At 39.1% G+C, this 21,484-nt stretch overlaps 3 protein-coding genes across 3 annotated transcripts in view; 1 reads left to right on the forward strand and 2 right to left on the reverse strand.

Annotated features, from left to right (window-relative positions):
• siah2l (seven in absentia homolog 2 (Drosophila)-like) overlaps positions 1 to 9,275 on the forward strand; it is a 32,202-nt gene extending 22,927 nt beyond the window's left edge. Inside the window, exon 2 of the mRNA XM_057360018.1 lies at positions 5,258 to 9,275. Within this exon, the coding sequence (XP_057216001.1) occupies positions 5,258 to 5,809 (552 nt within the window). The 3' untranslated portion in view covers positions 5,810 to 9,275. The remainder of the gene's footprint in view (positions 1 to 5,257) is intronic.
• Positions 9,276 to 9,486: 211 nt separating this feature from the next.
• Positions 9,487 to 12,631, reverse strand: rbmx2 (RNA binding motif protein X-linked 2). Its single transcript, XM_057360017.1, has 6 exons — positions 12,578 to 12,631; positions 11,861 to 11,976; positions 11,013 to 11,064; positions 10,759 to 10,888; positions 10,475 to 10,661; positions 9,487 to 10,154 (listed from the first exon to the last, which is right to left on the reverse strand). Exons 1-6 carry the CDS (start codon positions 12,580 to 12,582, stop codon positions 9,640 to 9,642), a joined length of 1,005 nt encoding a protein of 334 aa, XP_057216000.1. The 5' UTR covers positions 12,583 to 12,631; the 3' UTR covers positions 9,487 to 9,639.
• A 127-nt stretch (positions 12,632 to 12,758) lies between these two features.
• Positions 12,759 to 18,248, reverse strand: LOC130569986 (glucose-dependent insulinotropic receptor). Its single transcript, XM_057360016.1, has one exon. The coding sequence runs from the start codon at positions 17,551 to 17,553 to the stop codon at positions 16,444 to 16,446; it is 1,110 nt and encodes a 369-aa protein (XP_057215999.1). The 5' UTR covers positions 17,554 to 18,248; the 3' UTR covers positions 12,759 to 16,443.
• Between the last annotated feature and the right edge of the window lie 3,236 nt (positions 18,249 to 21,484).

The raw sequence follows: 21,484 nt of genomic DNA on the forward strand, positions 1-21,484 counted from the left end.
AAATAGCTTTCCTGTAGCTCAGTGGTAAGAGCATTGCGTTAACAACGCAAGGTGGTGGCTTCGATCCCAGGGGATTGCACATACTTAGAAACAAAAATGTATAGGATAATGCAATGTAAGTCGCTTTGGATAAAAGCGTCTGCCAAATGCGTAAATGTAAATATGTTTCAGCTGACATACTATAGTGCAATACAACACTCTCAATTGCCGTGTCTGTCCAGCTCAATAGTAATTCTACTGTGTTCATACAGACACATTAGGCTAATTACGCCATAAAATGTCAATTGAATAGCTGAGCGAGAGACAGAGCCAGTTTCCCTCCCCTTAACCGAATTACTCCAGCCTTCACTGGACCAATTTCAGCTTTGAAACTTTTAACTAAATTGCTATTGATTTCTGAGTGGAAGAACGAGTGCCTGGGCTTCCATTTCAGTGGTATAGTGGGGTGCAACAGCTCGCCACTGATCAAGAGAAATCAGATTCCCCAGCACTGATGCACAGACTTTTCTCGCGACGTGCGAGAGGCCCCCGCAGACGCGGTTCTAATTATGACCCGGCCTCTTCCCGGCAGAGGTGAGGTCACACGCAGACATCGTACCTCATAAGTAGAGGCCAAGATGATGGCGATGATGGTTCTCCTGCCAAATTCATATGCGCTCTGTCCTTGAGGGATGCGAGAAAAGAGGGGCTGTAATGATGCCTTCTCACCCTTCCCGAGCTCCGTCTCGGGGGATCTGAGCTTGGAGACACCATCCTTTTCAACTGACACTTTAGTGATGGCAACTCAAGGTCCTCCTGCTTGTTAAGGAAGGAGAGATACAGTACGTAAGTCTGCATCTCTCATTCATTTGCTGTGAATTAGGTGTTCGGGAAACATCAATAGTTTCTTGAAATGGGGCTACCAGCTGTCTTGATTTGTAGGCGGACGCATCAGTCATTCGGTCAAAGGAAAGGTACCCGTGAACAGAATGGCACTTAAAGCACAATTTGTTAAATTTGTATCTGCCAAGTTAAGCATATTGCTTCGGGGGAATCCTTTGTTAATCTTGTCGGTCTACCTTGGACCTGGACTTGACGTACAAAGACAAAAAAGTCAAGATGAGGACAGGGGAAAAGGCCTTTAAACAAATTATTTAGTGTGGGTGAACTACATTTTAGTATGCAGTTTCTTGAAAGTAATAAAATTCCCACTATCAGATCTCCTGTTTACAGAAATTCAGCTCTCTGCCGTTTTGAAAATCGCAAATTTTTAGCCTGAGGCAAGACTTGAACCACGAATAATGCCTGAATAAAATGAATAATGGCCTGAATATCATTTCTTTACTGTCCCTTTCTGTGCTCAGGTTTATTTGATGTACATTTGTTTATTTAAACCCTATTTTAATTTCAACTGGCAACAAATTTAATTATTAGAATATCAAGATGTATCATCATTAATCTAAATGAGCACATCAAATGAGTTCCCCTCTCGGCTAAAATGCCAGGATATAATTTGCAACTTAAATGCGTAAAAAGAGTAAATAATTTAGCAGCTAAGCTCCCAGCCCGGGGATCTTGCGTCTCCACAGGGCTTGTTTGGCACAGCGTCAAGCGTGCACTAGAAAGGGTGCACTTCACTTCTTTCAGCGGGTCTCCTGAGCCATGTACGCTGGTACTAGATTGGAAGTTGTAATTAACATGAATGAGAGTGGTAGGCTGGTCGATTTAATTTTTAAGCCGGTGGCAGATTTGTTTGTTGGCTCTGTGCTCTTTTAATCTAAAATGGTTATTTTTAATTGCGAGCATATTTGCACTTGAGGTCTGCCGTCATTATCTCAATGTTCTGATGAGGTGTAAACATTTACAGCTCATATGTTTGTTTCAGGGACTCATGTGTAAAAGATATGTGATGGGGCTTATTTTCTAGAGTACGCCATAAAACGTTCACAAAATTTCAAGAATTAGCAAAGTCTGTTTACATACATGCAGAGTACATTAATTCAGATGCATTTAATTAGCAGTCGCTTTTATCCAGAGCAACAAGTGCATCTCGCCCCCCTAACAAATACTTCTTTAAACTCCACCTCTGTCCCAAAATGCCCATGTCTTCAGCTCCAACAGGCACTAGACAGCAGCTTTATCACCAGCGCACGGCCTTCAGGATTAGCCCTCAAAATCCTGTCATTCTCATTAAAAAGCTGGATAAGAGGATAACTGTCCGATTGGGAGGGTAGAGATGAGGTGCCGAAAAACCCTTAACACCTGCAGAAATCAGATTGTTTGACTTTGAAAGAAGCGCTGAAAAGTGAGGAAGGATTAGAGAAATTAATTTGATGGTATTTGGACACGGTCCACGTCCTAATGAAAAGACAGTTTTGAAAACCCGGTGTCACGCGGTTTAGGTGCGGTATAATGATTCTTTCTCCCAAGCTGCTGCTTAACGGCTTTTTACAATAAATGTCAGTGTCTTAATGCGGTTACAGCCTCTGGGGCCCTCTGGACCCCTGGATAACGACTGTCCCTCATTGATTTTTGCTAGGCAGCCGGTGACTTACCACTCCGATTAATAATTAATTTGGCAGATACTGCCAAGCACACCCATGGGGGGGGGCAAAACACCCATACCACCATAAGCTAACCTCAAAAATAGATGGTCTAGTAGCGCAAGGGTTTCATTGATGTAAATTTATAGGATTTACCTGGATTTTCTGGAAACTTCATGAACGGATCACTTCATAAAAGATTTTGAAGACCCATAATGTCATGGTCTTTGTTAGAATGTGTTTGATCAACTGTGTTGGGAAATATACACCCTACCATGTGACATGTGGTGGTATTATTACTCTTTGAGGGAAAAAAAATCATGCTAGAATAAACAACAGACTACTCATCTCATTCAAAACCTGTATATGACTCTTTCCTCTGTGGAACACAAAAGAAGATATTTTGAGAAAGTTTTGTATCTTTACAATGGAAGTCAATGGGGTCAATGTTTGGTTACCAACATCCTTCAAAATATCTTCTTTTGTGTTCTTTAGAAGAAAACCATACAGGTATGAAACGACATGAGGGTGAGTTAATGAAAGAATTTAGGACTGTGCGATTTGGGGAAAATATCTAATTGCGATATTTTTGACAGACATTGCGATTGCGATTTGATTTGCGATTTTAACTTTTCTAATTCAAGCTTCAATTCAATATTGTTGTGTGGAGCACAGTATGGGTATAGTTACCCTTAAAGAAAAAAAAAAAAAAACATTTAATTGTTTCCATTAAAACCATTACAAAATTAATTTTTGTAGTGTGCTTTGGGCATTATTCAAATAGGGCTTACTGTTGTTCAATTGGTTCCCAAGTTCCAGATTACATCACACCAATAGAATCCAAATACCAGTGTACACTATTATAGTTTCCATTAAAACAAATACAACTCCCATTGTAACCCTTAAATCCATAACATTTTCTATTGTGTTAGTGAATTATTAAAATAGTTCATAGTTTACATAGGCTGATTTATTATAGTTTAAGTATGTGGGATTTTTTAAGTAAAAAATGTGCTGAATGTTTAATTTCATCCAAGTGAAATTAGCAAAACAGTTAGATAGAATTTACATTTGTTTGAAACGCGGAGCTAGGTGTGAGTTTACACAGGGTGCGCGCGTGCGTAAAGCCTCGTCCATATTGCTAGATGCCCGAGCCGGACTCAAGTACTATAAACGTCATTACGAAACAGGCTGTGTATGCGCGTCAAGTTTAAACGGCTCGTCCGCGAGACGCGCAACGCGGGGCAGAGACGCGCGAGTATGACAGGCTGTGTGTGCGCGTCAAGTTTAAACGGCTCGTCCGCAAGACGCACAACGCGGGGAAGAGTCGCACGAGTATGACACAGGCTGTGTGTGCGGTCTTCTGAATTGGACGGTTCTTTAGTATTTATTTGCCTAATATGATCGATCTGACTCTGCAGATGCCATAATAACACACACTGTCTCTCTCCTGCCTTCTGTATGTTTGTTTTTTTAATGACGGACGTTTATGCAGTTGGCTGGGGCAGTGCTGATTAGGCATAACGGAGGTGCGCTCACTCAGTTGGTTAGCAAGAATGCCACTCAAAGCGGGCTTGGAACAGACGCGTTTCCTATTTTTCACATCGCTTCCACATCGCAGCCTCTTGCGATTAGCAAATCGCAACTTCTCACATCGCGATTGCGATTCGATTTCGATTAATCGTTCAGCCCTAAAAGAACTTCATTTTTGAGATGATCCCTATCGACTGTCCAGACATAGTTACCTTTCACTGTTTCCTTTGTTAGAGAAACAGAATATCTAATGCCTTTTTGAGCCTATTTGGGGTTTTCTTTCTTTATCATTTAAATCTTTAATTGTAAACCTTTATCCACAATTTGAGTTGAATACATCCTCTTTAATGCTGCTCAACGAAGCTGATGGTATTCTCTGGGGCATTTATAAGGTTATTGTGGGATTTCACCTTTTGTCGATGTAGGTATAACCCTGTAGGTCAGTCAGGGTGATAAATGTTGGTTTTCAGGTGCGAAATGAAAGTCATGCAGTGTGCACATTTCAGCAAAGTGAGCGGATTGGGGACATACATATTTGACCTTCCTTGATATTCCTTTCCTGGGATAATCAAAGAGAGAGCTTTGCTGTGTTATTCATCTTCTTGTGGCCTGATCCATACCACTCATTTTTCTTAGCTACATGGACACACACGTTGGGGGTGTGGGGCTTGCGTTACACACTGACACATGATTAGCAGAAATGTTGCTTGTATGGCAGGGACACATATGAATAGACTGATCAGTGTGTGTAATTTATGGATTTGCTTCGAATGACATTGATACATTGTGACACATGGCCTAGTTCCTGCTTTTCTTTTATCTGTACATTCTTCCCTGTCACCCGTACCCTTCACCTGCCCTCCTTAAATCCCCTTATCCTTTTTCCCTCCCCTTTCCCTTTTTCTCTCATCCCTCGCTATTTCTCTGCACACACTCATCTGTCTTGCCACAATGTCTCCCCCTTTCATTATTATTTTTGTTTTGTGTTTATTTGTTATGTGGTTTTATGTATTGACCAGGACTAGAAGAGATATTGTGTCTCAGTTGGACCTTCCTGGTTTATAAAAAAGCAACAGTAAATCTTCCTGTTTTTTCATTACTTACCCCCTGCACTCTTGATTTGACCAGTTTCGCTACTTAGTACAGATTATAAAACCAGCTCATTTGCACCCACGTCTTATCTTTTTCTTTTGTTTCCGCAGTATGCCTCGGCCGGATGTCTGCTGTCTCTCCACCACACCGAAAAGCCGGAGCACGAGGAGGTGTGCGAGTTCCGCCCGTACACCTGCCCCTGCCCGGGGGCCTCCTGCAAATGGCAGGGCTCCCTGGAGGCCGTCATGCCACATCTCATGCACGCCCACAAATCCATTACCACCTTACAGGGGGAGGACATTGTCTTTCTGGCCACAGACATCAACTTGCCGGGGGCTGTGGACTGGGTCATGATGCAGTCGTGCTTCGGCCACCACTTCATGCTGGTTTTAGAAAAGCAGGAAAAGTACGAAGGACATCAGCAGTTCTTCGCCATCGTGCTGCTCATTGGCACGAGAAAGCAGGCGGAGAACTTTGCTTACCGCCTCGAGTTGAACGGCAACCGCAGGCGGCTCACGTGGGAGGCCACGCCACGGTCCATTCACGATGGTGTGGCTGCGGCCATCATGAACAGTGACTGTCTCGTATTCGATACCTCTATCGCCCACTTGTTTGCCGACAACGGCAACCTGGGTATCAATGTCACAATCTCCATGTGCTGAGGTTGGTGTGTCATCTCAGAATATAGCTTTTCCAGCTATCGAAACCCTGGACAACTGCTGCTCCCGATCAGACAAGAAGGTTTGAAGTCAGCGGGTGGGAGATGTATACATTTTGTGTATATTTCTGTTCAAGACTCATCCGCTCGAACAACGCACACTGAAGTTTCACTTGTAGGTTAGCATGCTAGATGGATGACAGGAGTTTTTGAGTTTAAGAGAGGTGTGGCAAAGTGTGCAGGTGCTGGTGCAGTTCAGGTTTTCTGTTGGACGCTCCATGGACACCATGACCTGAACACTCATCACTGTCTGATCACACCCACAGCCGGTTTTGGCTGTGTACAACAGACTTGAAAGTTCTCCGTCATGCCCAAAACCACAAGATCTTGTGACAAGAAATCAGGATCATCTGATCCATCAGGCCTCAGAGATGGAGATGTGCAACTTGGGGCACAGTCTAAGCACGAGGGTGTAACATTTGTCTCGGAAGGTTCCCCCCAGATTGCCTGATGGCACCATGATAATTGTACATGGCAATGTAAATGGCAATCTTCTGGATTTCATGTTTGTCGAATATCGTTATGAAACAGTGCCCAGTGTGCGCGGTGGAAATAAAATTTACTTGCAAAAGGCCTGTATAGCCACCATGTTTAGAATCTGATCTCTTGATTTCTTATTTGAGCTTAGATCTTTTTATAAACGTCTTTGCTATCATTTGTGAAACTTGCAATATAGAGCTGGTTCAAATCTCAGTGAGCAAATCATTAGCTACATGACAGAACTACAGCCAACTTTTTCAAATCTTCTAATACCCATCATCTGGTCATTAATGCCACATCACAAATATGGTTATATTGTGTTTGATACTTGATTTGTTTGTTCCGTACCACTTTGGCTTTTAAGTGTATGTTGTCCCGTCACCAGTGACTGCATGTAAACAATGTTGTCTTGTTTAGTGTGTTTACTTTCTCTCTTTTTATCAGAGGTTGTAAATATACCAGCAAATCCGGTTTTGTTGATATTTGCTATTATTATGTCTCTTCCAATCTGATCGTTTAGTCTAGACTGAACTTTTGTTTATTCGAGTTCTTTTCAAAATCCACCAAGAAGCGAGCAATTGTTTACTCGCTCCTTTGGTCAGCAAACCCACAATGCCTTGTTTGTAAACTCCGTCTTTCAAGGTCTGCCTTCTTTCAGGACTTTGTCTCAAATTCAGGTCACAGTCCAAACCTCCAGTGTCTTGAAAGGACTCGAAAGAGACTTAAAGTGGTTTTAATGGGTTGGAAGGACATTACACACTCACCGGTCAACTTATTTGGCCCTGCTGGGGTTGTTGTAGGTACACTGTTTAACAGAAGTACATAACCAACAGAGTCTTCAATGAAATACCTCTGATGTCTGTGTGAGAACAGCAATGATATCCCTGAATACGGGTGGTTGCATGAAGAGATCCCAAGTTTGATGCACAACTTAACACCCTCAGCTCTTTCTCTGTCTGCGACTGAAATGTTTTATACACGTTATAGAGGAAATGTATTCTGCTTTGTTGACAAATTTGTACATGAAATGGACCCATTGAAAAATATATAAATGTTGAGCTCATGCGCTCTGGTCAGTGTCTATAGTCCACACTCTCTCGTCCCTCATGCTGGTGCTCTCCACATACAGCTGTCATGGCAACAAAATATGCTAATGAGAAATCTAGCTCATTCATTCCAAGCAGAAAATTCTTGTACTTTTATTGAATTCTCAAATTCAAATCATGTTTTGAAGCTTTTTACATTACCGTAATGAAATGGTAAATGGTTTTAGTCCACATGGATCATTCCACTTGAAATTTGTAGAAATAGTGTAAAATGAGTGGTGTAAAATGCACTTTCAGTGTGCTGTATGACAAAAGCAGACGTGTGCTAAACAGGATCGAGTAACGATTATAAAGTAACGACTATAAAGAGTAACGATTTTGTTTTGAAAGCAATCTGCAAAAAAAGGAACGAAATAACCAATGGAATTCAAAGGAAATACAGTAAAATACAATACATTCAGTTTTGATCTATTTATGACTACCCACTATGGCTGTGTGACAGACAAGATATTGTTTGTTAAAACAAAGCACCAACCATCTGTCCCTTAAACAGAAGTGAACTCAAAACTGAATAAATGCATGTTAATGAAGTGAGCAGGTGGTCTCCAGAGCCGTGTGCCGTGCCTCACAATCAAGCCATCAGGATCAATATTGTGTAGCACATCCTAATGAACTCATGAATACGAGTTATGAGAAACAACTTCCTGTAAGGACTAGAATACTTGTAGAATACGTGTGTGATGGTTAAGTGGTGAGCCTCATCCAGTATTTCCTGTGGCCACCCAATGTTGGTCCATTAACATGCATAACTCCCTAATAGAGTTCTTTCAAATTATGTTACGAAAGGACTGTGGTAATAAGATACTTTTTTGTAAAATATGGGTTTTAGAAAACATGGAACAATACAGTTTTTTACTAAAACCACAGCTATTGCAATAACATTTACTGTAATGTAGAAGACTTGGATATCTTAGCAAAATCTACCATTATTTTCTGTTTTAGATGGGGATTTTTAAACGATGATTTTACAGAGGACATTTAAAAAGTCATTTTATTTGTATAACTTCACTTTTTGGTTTATTTCGGTAAATACTGTGATAGTCAAGACACTAAAACCCAAAGATTGCTTTTAAAAAAAAGAACATTACACTGGCTAAATATCAATAAGACTGCTTACATTTACAGAAGACCGCTACATCCAAAGACCAGATGACGTAAGGGAGCTGTTTATATTTTAGACGCAGGTAATGTCCCATTAAGAACCGATGTGAACATCTGTATTTTTAATAGTGGAATCACAACATGGTTAATGACATCAGTCAAGGTTAAATTCAGTGCAAACAAAAATTTGACCTTTAACCTTAAGTATGGATGTGTAATGTCTGAAAAAGATTCCTGATTGGCCAATTATGGATCATTTAATTGGCAATGAAGTTAACAACTAAAGGCTATAACAGGTTTCCTAGGTGATCCCTTTTGTTCTAACTGTAAATAATGTTTTGCTAAAATCAATTATTTTAAAAATAACAAGAATAGCTCTGGTTTATGACTAATGAATTCTGTGTCTATTTATTCAGAGTATACCTGTGTAGTTCCGTTTCATCTTTTGCTTGTTTATTCAATATGTTGATGTGGCTATAGATTATTTGACATATTAGAAATGGAAAAATGCTGTTGTTTCCTGTCGAGCAGGTATAATTTGGTTTGATGTAAAAAAAATCTTTTTCTACTAAACATCTGTCCTTACCTAAATGTCTTTAATAGTTTTTCAACTGAGCTCTATAATGGTTGGTGTACTTTGATAGCATCATCTTGATTTTTTGGAAACGTTTTCAGTGTTCACTTTTTGGTCTTTGTACCATTTAAATTCAAATAAAGTTTATTTATTTGTCAATGAGTGTATTCCGTGTTAGTAAGTTAGTTAGTAAGGAAAAATATACAGTAAGCCGGTCATTATGACAAATACAACCTGACAAAATGAAGAGGAACGTGAAGCGGAGGTTGGCTTAAAATTTTAGTTAAGTTGCCCATTACAATGTAAATCTTTTTTTTTGTTGCATAAAATATTATAGATTAGAATGAAAGTATTCCAGAGAGCCATGTAATAAAAACACAATTAACATTTATTTACATTTTCTGAAGTACACTTACAAAAACAGTAATCTCCAATAAAACCGAGAGTGCAAAAAAAATCAATTTTGTATGCAAAACAAAACATTTCTTCCATTTGAATAAAAAAAGTTTAGTTTCATCTGTTTTCTCTTTCCCAACTATGATCTCTGTGTTTGGCAAACCCTCTGTCTCTATCCCTGTCTCTCTCTCTTTCCCGGTCTCGCTCTTTCTCCCTACCTCCATATCGTTCTCTCTCTCTATCACTGCCTCTTCCTCGATCCCTGTTGTCGCGCTGTTGTGTGTCTTCATGTCTTTTCCCCTCTCTGTTTCTGTCTGTCTGTCTGTCCCTGTCTCTCTCGCTCATCTGTCTGTCCCAGTCTCTCTCACCTGTCTGTCTGTCTCTCTCACTTCTCCTGTCATCTCCGTGTCTCTCTCTGAATCTCTCCACGTCAGTCGATCTGTCTTGTCCGGGTCTGTCCCTCTTATGCTCAGTCGGTCCTCTTACGACGTACTTCTCATACGCCACATCCTCCTTCTCTTTCTTAACTCTGGGAGGTGAAGACGTTTCAGTACGTGCTTCGTGTCTCTCCTCCTTTAGTGCCTTTTTCTTCTCTTTCTTCTCCTTCTTTTTCTTCTTCTTTTCTTTTTTATCTGAAGTAGTAAACAGGTTTTCCATTACAGTAAGAGGAATACGGTTCTATTAATTCAATTTTGATTTTCTATAGAACGTGTAACTTTTTAGTCCAAAAAGAGCATTTTTTAAGCTGCAAAAATGACCTGTTTTGAACATCTGCAACTTGGTTATGTCACACAAGCGAATACATGTGATAAACATAAACATATAATCATCCACAAGGTTAAAATCCAAATATGGTACTCTTTCTATCCGTGTGACACCAGCAAAAACATGGAAAGGAAAAATTTAAAATATATACAAAATTTAGTAATGAAAAGATAAAACCTATTTTTACCTTTTTTGGGCTTTTTCACAGGTACAGCGTGCTCTTCCTCAGACTCGGACTCAGAAGAAGGTGGTAGAGGTATTTTAGGAGCGCAGCCCTCCTCTCTCAATTGTTTTGTGATATCATCAATGTCATCTGTGTCTTTAGGTGGTCGATAATTTTTAACATGGTCTACACGTATGGTCCGGCCCTTAATCTATAAAGGACACCAAAAAAAGTAACAACATCTGACCTATTCAGATCCATTTTATCAGTGATCACACAATTTACTAAGAGATGAAAAAGCTCCTTACCTTGATCCCATTGAAGTTATCCACAGCCAGAATGGTGCTCCTTTGATCTTCATAGCACAGGAAGCAAAATCCTTTGGATTTGCCCGTCTTCTTATCTCGGACAAGGTTGATGTTGGCAATCTCCCCATACCTGAGATTCACAAAGTAGGATTAAAGCTACACTGGGAGAAAAGAAAAGAATGCTGACATCTTTGGCAAGAAAAACATGCACTTTTAAAATACAGAAAGAAAAAGTGGGTTAAAGGAGGACTTACTGAGAGAATACACAGATGATGTCTCCTTCTGTCAGCTCATATGGGAATCCACCTGCATGTGACCATATTTGCATGTTAAATATTTAATGCGACTTGCCAGCTTTACAGTACTAAATGGGTCAGTGTTTATTTTTACATAAATCATATTAAATTATTCTGTAAATCATGAAATTGCTTTTGGTTTGTCATAACATTTGAATAAACATCTGAGCTGATCATAAGCTATAGGTAAGGGAGATGAAAAACATTAATAAACAGCTATAAACGAACAACTAAAAATTACACAAGGTCAAATCAGTGTTGTACATTATGTCCCACTGTGGACTCCTAGAGAAATACTGAGATCATTGCATTGCATGAAGTGCATTGTGGGTAGTGAAATAGGTGACTGCTGCCACCACCTGGCAGAATGAAACCTCTATTTGGGTCTCTTTTATAGGGACAGATCACCCCAAAATAATGTTTCATCATTTATTTATTCTCATTTCATTTAAAACCTGTATGACTTTCTTTTATCTTCTGTATGACAAAGGGAGATATTTTGAGAAATGTCTCAGTCAATGGGTCTCAGTGTTGTTTGGGTTACCAACATTCTTAAAAATATCTTTTGTGTTCTCCAGAAAAAATAAAGCCACACAGGTTTGAAATGACACACATGGTGAGTATGTTTACTGAAATTTTGTTTTTGGGTGAACTATCCATTTATATGGAAGCCTAAAAAAAGCATCGTGAGCGTGTATGATAATGCCATGGTGCCTCTTAAGTTCTATTTTTTGGCAGTACACTTGTTTTTTTTTTTTTTAAACAATCAAAATGTTAAAGTTGGTGAATGCAATCCGGCTACTCACCGATGAAGATCCAGGCGCTGTCCTTATAGACCGAATGCCAGGACACAGCATCTTTGATTCCCAAGTCAGCTTCTCTTTCATTCAGTTCATTGATGAGCTTCACTTTGGTGAGAGGACTGTATTGAGCAGAGTCACAAATTCAGTTTCTAATGATGAAGGTAAAACGCTTGCCCACAGACATTATTTTCAGGGGACTAAGGATATATATTTTTCTAATCACTTTGTTTTCAAAATAATATGTCATATCAAATGCAACAACTTAATTTCATATAACATCATGTTTATAACTAGAAGTAGAATCGCAGCCCTGGTGAACTGTATTAACTCAGGTTTTTTATGTAGGTGCATTTTAGACAGACATCATGAATTTTCAACTTTTACAGTTCATTTTATTCTAGTAGGTTAATAATGAATGCTTTACGCTGTGTGACAAAAAAAAGAAACAAAGCACCGTATCGTGTTTGTATTATGCTTGTCATTTTTTGGTATTTGTTGGTGCTTTATAAACGTACTGTTTAACGTAACTGTACTACAGGAATGGTTAGCTTCCCATTGCTAAACCGATGCTAGTTGACTTTAGCGACAGACCTTTTAACGTTACCATTGATAATATACCTTGTATCTCTACGTCTCAGAAAACATTTATCCTAAAAATTAACGACAGCAAATATTGGGGTGTTTTGTTAATGAAGTGTAAACATTCAAAGCAATACTTACTTCATTGTGAGTAGTCTATCACACCGGAAAAATTTGAATCCGCCGACTGGTTTCCGCTGGTACTCTTCCGGTTTGAACGCGTAAGGCAATTGTGGGATTTGTAGTTTTCGTATAGACAACCTTAGCGGTAACCTTGAGCTTACAACTTAAAAACATGATTTAAAGCGATTGAAACTTTACAATGATTTCACAACTTAAGCACAATAATAATACATATTTTAGGCATGTTTTGATATTTAGATTCAAGTTTTATTGGCATAAATAAAAATGTATAGACCATAGATATAAATAACTAGATGCTGTCTTAGCATCTGTTTCTATGGGCCGCTATAGAGGGTATGCATTGACGTCACTTTCCCACGTGAACATGCCTGGGACACGCTCCCCTGGGTGGCAGACTTGCGTCCTTCCAAGATCGGACTTGGCAAGTTCGACTCAGAAGAATGAACTCCCGAAGACGCAAGTCCAGTTATTTTACAAATGGAACAGCAGCATACTTGACCTCATGCTTCAATCGGCGTCATTGCATATCTTTTTTTTATGTACATATTGATTTCACTAATTACTAATGTAATTAGCAAAACGTGTGTAATATGATATTATACAGCTGCCTCTTTTGTATTTTAAAACTATTAAATATTAATATGTGGTTCAGGCAATATTTGCCTACTCTGATTATATTAATTTCGTTTGAAATAAAATTGAATATCTAACAACGGACTCTTCTCGTTTTCAATTCAAATAAAAAAAGCGGGAAAGACGTTGGTGGGAAAGTGTTGGACGTTACGAGGAAAAATTAGACACAGAAAAAAAGGAAAGTGAAATAAGTAAAATAATCAATTAATCAATCAAAATGGAACCACTACAGCAACGCTATTGGCAGCAGTATATTTCAGGAGCACTTGCCGAGGTAGGGCTGGCCTCGGCAGGTACATAAGCGCCGACTACCCGGGATCTCCCACCTCCGAAATCGTCTGAAGAAATTTGAAAATAGTGGCTAACCTTATAATTCAACACCAGATTTGAAGTCTACACGATAATTTATCGCGATACCACCAAATCCTATTGAAATCAAGCTGGCTGCGATATGCAATGTGTCGATATTTTTTTAATGCGTAGCTTGTCTGTGAAGCACGGCTCTGGGATCAGCAGGAAATGCTGCTCGATCTAAAAGCAGTGCGCGTTTGAGTCGCTTATCATGTGCATTTGAAAAAGCAAACATGATCATTATAAATATACTTTATTATCATAAAAATACCTGATGAGACTTGAGTAACAGTGATAAAAAGATGTCCATAGGCATTTCCTAGATTCTAGAACGTGTTATGGTCTTCTTCTGCAGTGCGTATTTGGAGTTTCCGCACAAGAGCGCCCTCTGGCTTTCGGATGCAGCAGCATTTTCCCGTACTTCACTCAAAAGCTGTGCATAAATCACGTGATATTTATCGTCGGTTTATCGCGACAGCCCTACTAAACAACTATATTCTCGCCTCAAAAAACTACATTTCGTGACATAATAAGAATAGTATTTTCAAATGTATTACTTACAGTTGTGCGTTCTCTCTTCCGCCATTACGGAACGTCAGTTGGAGCGAACTGAATTCTGGGTTATGGCCCGTACCGCACAAGTCACCTCGCTATGCAACCTCGATAAAAGGGGCGGAGCAAGAACACATCCGGGGATTTGAACTGTACTTGGCTAGATGTGAACTTGGATTTGGAACAGTACTTGGGTCCACAAGGACACAAGTACAGACAAGGACGCATATTGAGCAACGGCCCTGGACTAAAACACGCAATTATTTGCTGAAATTACAAGCAGCTGGACTCAACGGTGATCCTTATGACTTCCCTGCGACTTACAAAGGAATCAGGTGTTCCTGGACACTGAAATGTTGCACGGAATTGCGTTTCCTGATATTGTAAGCAGTCATTTGGCTGAGTGTTTTGCCACCCACGGGGGCGCGCTCCGGCGTGCTCACGTGGTGTTCACGTGGTAAGGTGACGACACGTCCATACCCTCTATATCCCTCTACGCCGTAGCGTGCCATCCTGGGTGGCAAAACACTCACCAAAATGACTACCTACAAGGTCCAGGTTTCTTTGTTTCTCCTATTCTCCTCAGCCAATTTGCTGGGTGTTTTGCCACCCAGGGGAGCGTGTCCCAGGGAGTGTCCCGACATGTGCACATGGGAAAGTGACGTCAATGCATACCCTCTATACATAGGTCAGCCTCCATATTGGATAGGTGCGAGCCGGTCCGTTAACACTCAAAATCAAAGTGACTGTGTATGATTATGAAAACATATTTATTGTTGTACAGTATAAACTCAAACATTATATATGCTACACTAACACTTGACAACAACGAAAGGTTATCCCATTTTTCGGGAATTTAAATCCCTGTGGTTTCATGCGGCACAACTCCTTGTCCAGGCCCTGGTAATCTCAAGGTTGGACTACTGCAATGCTCTCCTTGCTGGTCTTCATGCAAAGGCTATCAAACCACTCCAGCTGGTTCAGAACGCAGCAGCACGCCTCGTCTTCCAACAGCCCAAAAGGGCTCAAGTGATGCCCCTTTTCATCTCTCTCCACTGGCTACCGGTTGAAGCCCGTATCAGATTCAAGTCACTAATGCTTGCCTACAGGACTATCACTGGATCTGCACCGGCATACTTTCACACACTCCTACACTCCTACACCCCATCAAGAAGCCTGCGTTCAGCAAACCAGCGGCGTCTTGTATTGCCTTCTCATAAGGGCAGTAAATCGCTTTCCCGCTCATTCTCCTTCACAACTCCTTCCTGGTGGAACAATCTTCCTAACTCGGTTCGGTCAACCACATCTCTCACAACATTCAAAAAACTACTTAAAATCCATCCCTTCTGTGAATACTTGACAGACAGTTGAAAAAAAATATTATAACCCTCTCTCTTTTTCTCAACATGTAGTGGTCTAGCTTTTGTTGAAACCAGTAACTTTGTATTAGCACCTACTGTATTATTGCTCCTGTATGACATATCGCTTATTGCTCCCTGAACTCTTTGTAGTCACTTTGGATAAAAGCGTCTGCTAAATGACTAAATGTACATCTTTCATAGCCATGGTTGTGCAGTGCAGGACACGTCTACGTGCCTGGAGCACTTGAATGCGGCATCTAGTTATTTATATCTGTGGGAAAGACGGTTTGACCGGACGCATGCGCCTGGCCCATAGTTAACTTCCGGTCTGTGTTTGGTTATGGTATAATAAATTATTTCATTTTTAATTTATAGTAATGTTAATTAATATTAATATTTTATTGTATATTACTACTATAAAAAATACTAAACAGTTATTGATTCTTTGCAGAGGTCTACCGGAAGTTAAGTTTGGGCCACATAACGATTGTTTACGTTGTTGCTGCCGAAGCCGTTTATGCACATAATCACACAAAAAATCTCCAATACAAAACAATATTATTAATAAAATATGAATTACTTTTTATATACATAAAAGTTCCACAGTGTTGAAAAGAGTTGCATGCAGTTATTATTAAATGAGACCTATGACTTACTGTTGATATACAGATAAAATCTTTAAGCACATATTGGATAATGCACATTGAGAGTATATATGAGTTTTATCTAATGCAGTTTTGTATTTTACAACTGATAGTAAAAAAAACAAGTGCAAATAGGAGAAGAACTAGGCTAAGTGCTTCGGTTATTTTGAATGTGTTGAGTGCAGGGAGAAAGAAGAGCAAACAGAGCCATCTGCTCTATTTCATGTGGAGATACTCTGGGCTCCAAATCCATTAAGGGACATAAAAGACCTCATACAGTTTCCAATGAGCTCTACCCTATTGGGAATATTTTTCCGGATGTTTAAGGTATTGTGTAGTTTAACTCGATGGGCAGCGTCTTGCCATGAAATTGTGTCTGAGTGGTGGTTATATGGTCTATGTGGCATCTGTCTGCCGTTTCCGAGCGTGTTTTGCAACACAGTCTAACTTTAGCGAAGATCTCACAAATCTGATTCCTCACCTCTTGTTGCCAGCAGGCATATACGAGCGGATTGATAAGGGAGTTTGAGAGTCCCAGCAGCCAGAGATGGTTCTCCAAAAAGTGATAAAGTTTACATTTCGGACATGAAACCTGCACAATACTGACCACAAAGAAAGGGCACCAGCAGAGCGTGAAGCAGCCAACCAGCATGGCCACAGTCCACAGGGCTTTTACGTGACCCCAGTAACGGCTGGGCGGCAGAAACCTCGAACCTGCTTGCCTGCTGCAGATGCGCTGCTGGTGCCCGCAGGCGATTTTCAAGATGTCCATGTAGAAATAAATGAAGACACAGAGTAGAGGGAAGAATAACAAGCAGAAGATCCCAATGATGCCCTGGGGCTCGATGACTGAGAAGAACGTGCAAACTCTGTCATAATCTTTTCGTTGCATTGGTTTCACAATGTATGGCAAGAAACCCACAGTAACAGAGATCATCCACAGGGGCACCAAAGACCCGACGACCATCTTCTTGCTCATTAGCTGTGAATATCGCAGTGGCATCTTTATGGCCACATAGCGGTCCAGCGAGATACAGAACATGGTGAGGATCGAGGCAGTGGAGGGTGCAATGATGAAGCACATGCGTAACAAACACTTGCCTTTACGCACGGAGGCCGTGAGGCCTTCAAGAGCATCGGCGGCAATGCCAGTAATAGCCACGCCCACTAGGATGTCAGCAATGGCTAGATATAGGACAAAGCACCAGCTCTGGCAGCTCTTCTTGTGGATGAGAAGGACCAGAGCAATGGCTACTAGAAGGTTGGTGGAGATGATCAAAACGGATCCCACGCTAAGAATATAGCCCATGGACACAAAAACATTTTCAGTCATGGCCGGGGTTGTAAGCATTAGACTCACTGTTGTCACTCTGTAGTTCTCCCTCATATTTTCCAAGGAAGTCTCTTGAGTCACGTTGAAAAGCTTCATCATTGCAACACATGTACTTTACTACTGTGATTCACATCAAAGTTACATTACTCTCAAGTCATTTTAAAGTTACGAATGTGAGTTTAAACAGATGAAGATACTGACGGTTTGAAGAAGAAGAAATGGGCTGGAGATTTTTGTTTGCTCCCATAGGGGAAAGTAAAATGTTGTCTCTGTTTTGCTGCCGTGGTTTCTTTTATCCGACCCTTGTTCTGTCTGGCTGTCTTCCAGGTTCCATCAATGCATCTCAAGAGCAAATTTCCTACTTTAGGAGAACGTCTGTGAGCACCCGATAAACTTTACTGTAATACAAAGACGTCGCTGATCATATGATCATCAATCTGAAGCGCTCATTTAACGAATTCCCAAAAAGAACTTGAGGCTGTATCTGTTTGAGCATTAACAGCGTTCTTTGTTTGAAACAGTGATGAGAAGCAGATGAAAGAAAATCATTCTCATCGTGAATATCCGAAAAATTCAGTGAACTGAAGAAAAAAGTCCAGAAGAAAAAATGTCCAGAACTAAGATGTCATTCTTGTTTTCAGTGTTTCTCAAGACATCTTCCTGTGCTGATTCGGTTGCATTAGTCTGAAGACAAAGCCCAGTTAGAAATAAAAAAGAGCTAAAGTGCTGTTTATGTCCATTTTGTTGGCTGTAATAGCTTCTTTCCACAGTTCATCAGTGGTATTCAACTATTGATCACTAACTTTCAACAAACTATAAAGAGGAAGAGAAACTGGGATAAAAAAAGAGAGAGAGTGGGTTGGGTTGATAGGTGGGCGGACTGCAGCATCATGTGATTACTCATAAGTGTAAAAACTTGTTCATGGGTGAGTTAATATTTACAATAAAATATAAACCTCTTAAATGAATATAGCAGCCAATATGTTTGTTCTTATTTCATAGATGTTGTATGAAGCAGTTATTTTGACTTTGAAGGGAAAGTGTGAAAAATAATGACCCCATCTAACACTTGTTGGTCGCCCAAAGCCCCACCCTAAACCATTGGCTGAAGGGATAGTTTACCTAAAAATGAAAATTCTTTCATTGTTTATTCACCCTCATGAGGTTCAAAACCGCTATATAACTCTTTATTCTGTAGAACACAAAGAAGATATTTTGAGAAATGTCCCAAATGTTTGAGAAATGGTTTTCTGTCCAAACAACGGAAGTAAATGGGGGCCAGTGTTGTTTAGTTACAAACATTCTTCAAGAAAGCCATTCAGGTTTGGAATGACATGCGGGTGAACCTATATAAATGTGTTGTGTATAGTGACCACTGTACATTATGATGGCAAAAAATAAGAAAAAATCATACTTTACCTTTAACCGCAATGATAAAGCCACCTCTTCAAAGCCTTACATTGGACTTAAAATCAACTGTTTTTAGTAACCCCCACACAGACCTAAGGAAAGATCTTTTTATGTCAGTGCTACATAATAAAGCGTGACACCCACCAGTCAACAATGTGTCAATGTTATTCATCCCTTTACTAGACTGTTCACTGCTATTCAAAGCAGCTTTTGGTCAGCAGTTGTTGTTCTGTTACACTACCCACATAGGCTCTTGGGTGGTGTTTGTGATGAAGTGCCCATCCCTCAACACATCTCTGCCCATCTTTACCTTGAGCAGGCTAAAGAAGGACGTTTTAAGAATCTGACCTCAGATTGTTTAGAGGACTGGACTGAAAATGTCTTTAAAGAGGAGACTACTTTCTATGCTGTTGTGCTGTGTGTATTGCATTGCATCACTGTTCTGCCTTCATCCAGACAGAAATAACTGTGCCTCACATGGTGGCCGGTAAGTTTTCATTTGGGTGTATTTAATTATGTTCGTTTTTTTATGAAACATATTGTTTTGTTAACCTAATAAATATAAATGAATGTTTTAACTTTAATCAAAATCTTCTACATATAAAAATCATGTTCATTTAAGAAACATAGGTTTTGTAACTTATACATATACAGCCGCAAAAAAAAGATTTCAAAATTATTTTCAGTTTTTCTGAAAATGTATCATTTATAGGTATACGTTTAGGTAAAATTATCATTTTTATTTAATTTTTTGAACTACTAACAATATTTCTCCCAAATTTCTAATAAAAAAATTGTTTCTACTTGCATTTATTTGAAGATAATGAAAACTAGAGAAACGGGTCAAAATATTTTTTCAGTCCTCAAATACTGCAAAGAAAACAAGTTGATATTCACTTATAAGAAAAACAACATTAACATTTGTACATGTATTTAGGAAAACTTTAAAATATATATGTGCCTAGATTTATCATAGTTTTTATGCCTTGTCATGCTGTTACTATTTCACATTGCTGTTGGATGACTTTGTCACTCCTGAGGTTTGATTTGGTTAAAATTCAACAAACACTGGACTGGAATGGCTCCAATACATCTAGAAATGCTAATTTGAAATTAAAATTTGTAATGGTCTCCTATATTTTTTCCCGCGGCTGTTTATGTAATGTTGACTAAACATACCTTCAATATTGCAACTGATTTACATTTTTTTATTTTAATCCAACATTTTATTTCAGTGTAGCATTTTCCTTTGTTTTGTGTAGGGAGGCATATGCCAGATTTAAGCATTAAATGTTTTTAAAGAAAACATCTAAGGCACAATAATGAACAACAAAGTAGTCAATCCATTGTGTAAGTAACTTGATTGACTTGAAATGTAGAAACTCATGAAGGCAGGCATTTTTGGAAGCCAACATTTCTTGTGTTTCTCTTTTACGTTACAGGAATGTGGTGTCAGTTGTTCAGCAGCTGTACCAGCGTGTGATGAGGCTCATACACACCACTTTGTGAGACTGCCTTGAAAAGGGAAGGTGAAACCACAACAATCATCTGCAGAATTATGAAGAGACAGATCAGTATTAAAAACATAAAACTATAAACATATGAGTGTGAGAACTTTAAGAAATATCCCCAACATCATTGTAAAATTAGCTTGTAACTTAATGTTTTACGTATATGGTTGCATTAAATAAAACCATTTGGATGTCAAGCCATTTGATTTGTGAAAGGTATTATTTTTATTTGATCTCTTTTCAGGTTAAATTGTTCCCTGCAAATGATGCTGATGTATCGTAGTGGGAAAACAGTCTCATGCAGGGGAGGAAAATGCCAAATGCAGTACCACATCAAAACCTAACCAATGATCATTATAACAGTATAAAGTTAACAACAGACACCATAAGAATAACAAGTGATTCTTTGGTTGAACAAAGAGGCATTGTTACGGATAAAAAAAAGAGTTTAACTTTATACTAAAGGTGATTTATATCATTTGGTATTGAAAAGTATGACTGAAAAACATCCAATGAAAAATGGAAAGTTTTTATTTGCTGTATAAAGCATGGCCTTTATAATTCTGAAGGTTAATTGCTATACAAGAGAAAGGAATATGTAAAAACTAACCAAACAAAACTAAGTTCACATTTCAGTTTGTGAGAAAGTATTTGAATAGTCAGTATTTTTTCTTCTGTATTTAATTTACATAGATCCTGTTTATGGGGATAAGAGTGCTAATGACTTTAATCTCATATATATTGTGATTCATAATGTGTAAAAAATAAATAAACTTGCTAAATATTGTGTACATGTCTTGCATTTTGTACATCTACTTTTTATATTTATTAAGTACGGCTGTCAGAATATGATATATTAAAAAATCCAAATAAAAAAAGTAGTTTAAAATGTGTATATGAAGGCTCAACCCTATTCAAATATTTAAAACTATCGATACTATTTTTTTACAATTTGTAAAATAAATATTACAGGTTGGGCTGTCGCTTCTATAATCTTTATCTTACCATAGTGTAACATGGTACTTGTAGTTAAACTATAGAAACCATACGTTTATAGTGACAATGGCCCTGTCCCAAATGGCGCACTTGCGGTCTCGTGGACTTAAATT

This window comes from Triplophysa rosa, linkage group LG19, assembly GCF_024868665.1.
Source record: "Triplophysa rosa linkage group LG19, Trosa_1v2, whole genome shotgun sequence".
In the NCBI taxonomy this organism is placed as follows: domain Eukaryota; kingdom Metazoa; phylum Chordata; class Actinopteri; order Cypriniformes; family Nemacheilidae; genus Triplophysa; species Triplophysa rosa.

Coding starts and splice junctions, on each gene's coding strand:
- rbmx2 (XM_057360017.1), bottom strand. Junction 10,889..11,012: donor ATCATCTGTGTATTCTCTCA/GTAAGTCCTCCT, acceptor TGTGAATCTCAG/GTATGGGGAGATTGCCAACA. Junction 10,155..10,474: donor TGTGAAAAAGCCCAAAAAAG/GTAAAAATAGGT, acceptor TTACTACTTCAG/ATAAAAAAGAAAAGAAGAAG.
- LOC130569986 (XM_057360016.1), bottom strand. CDS start 17,553: ATGATGAAGCTTTTCAACGTGACTCAAGAGACTTCCTTGGAAAATATG.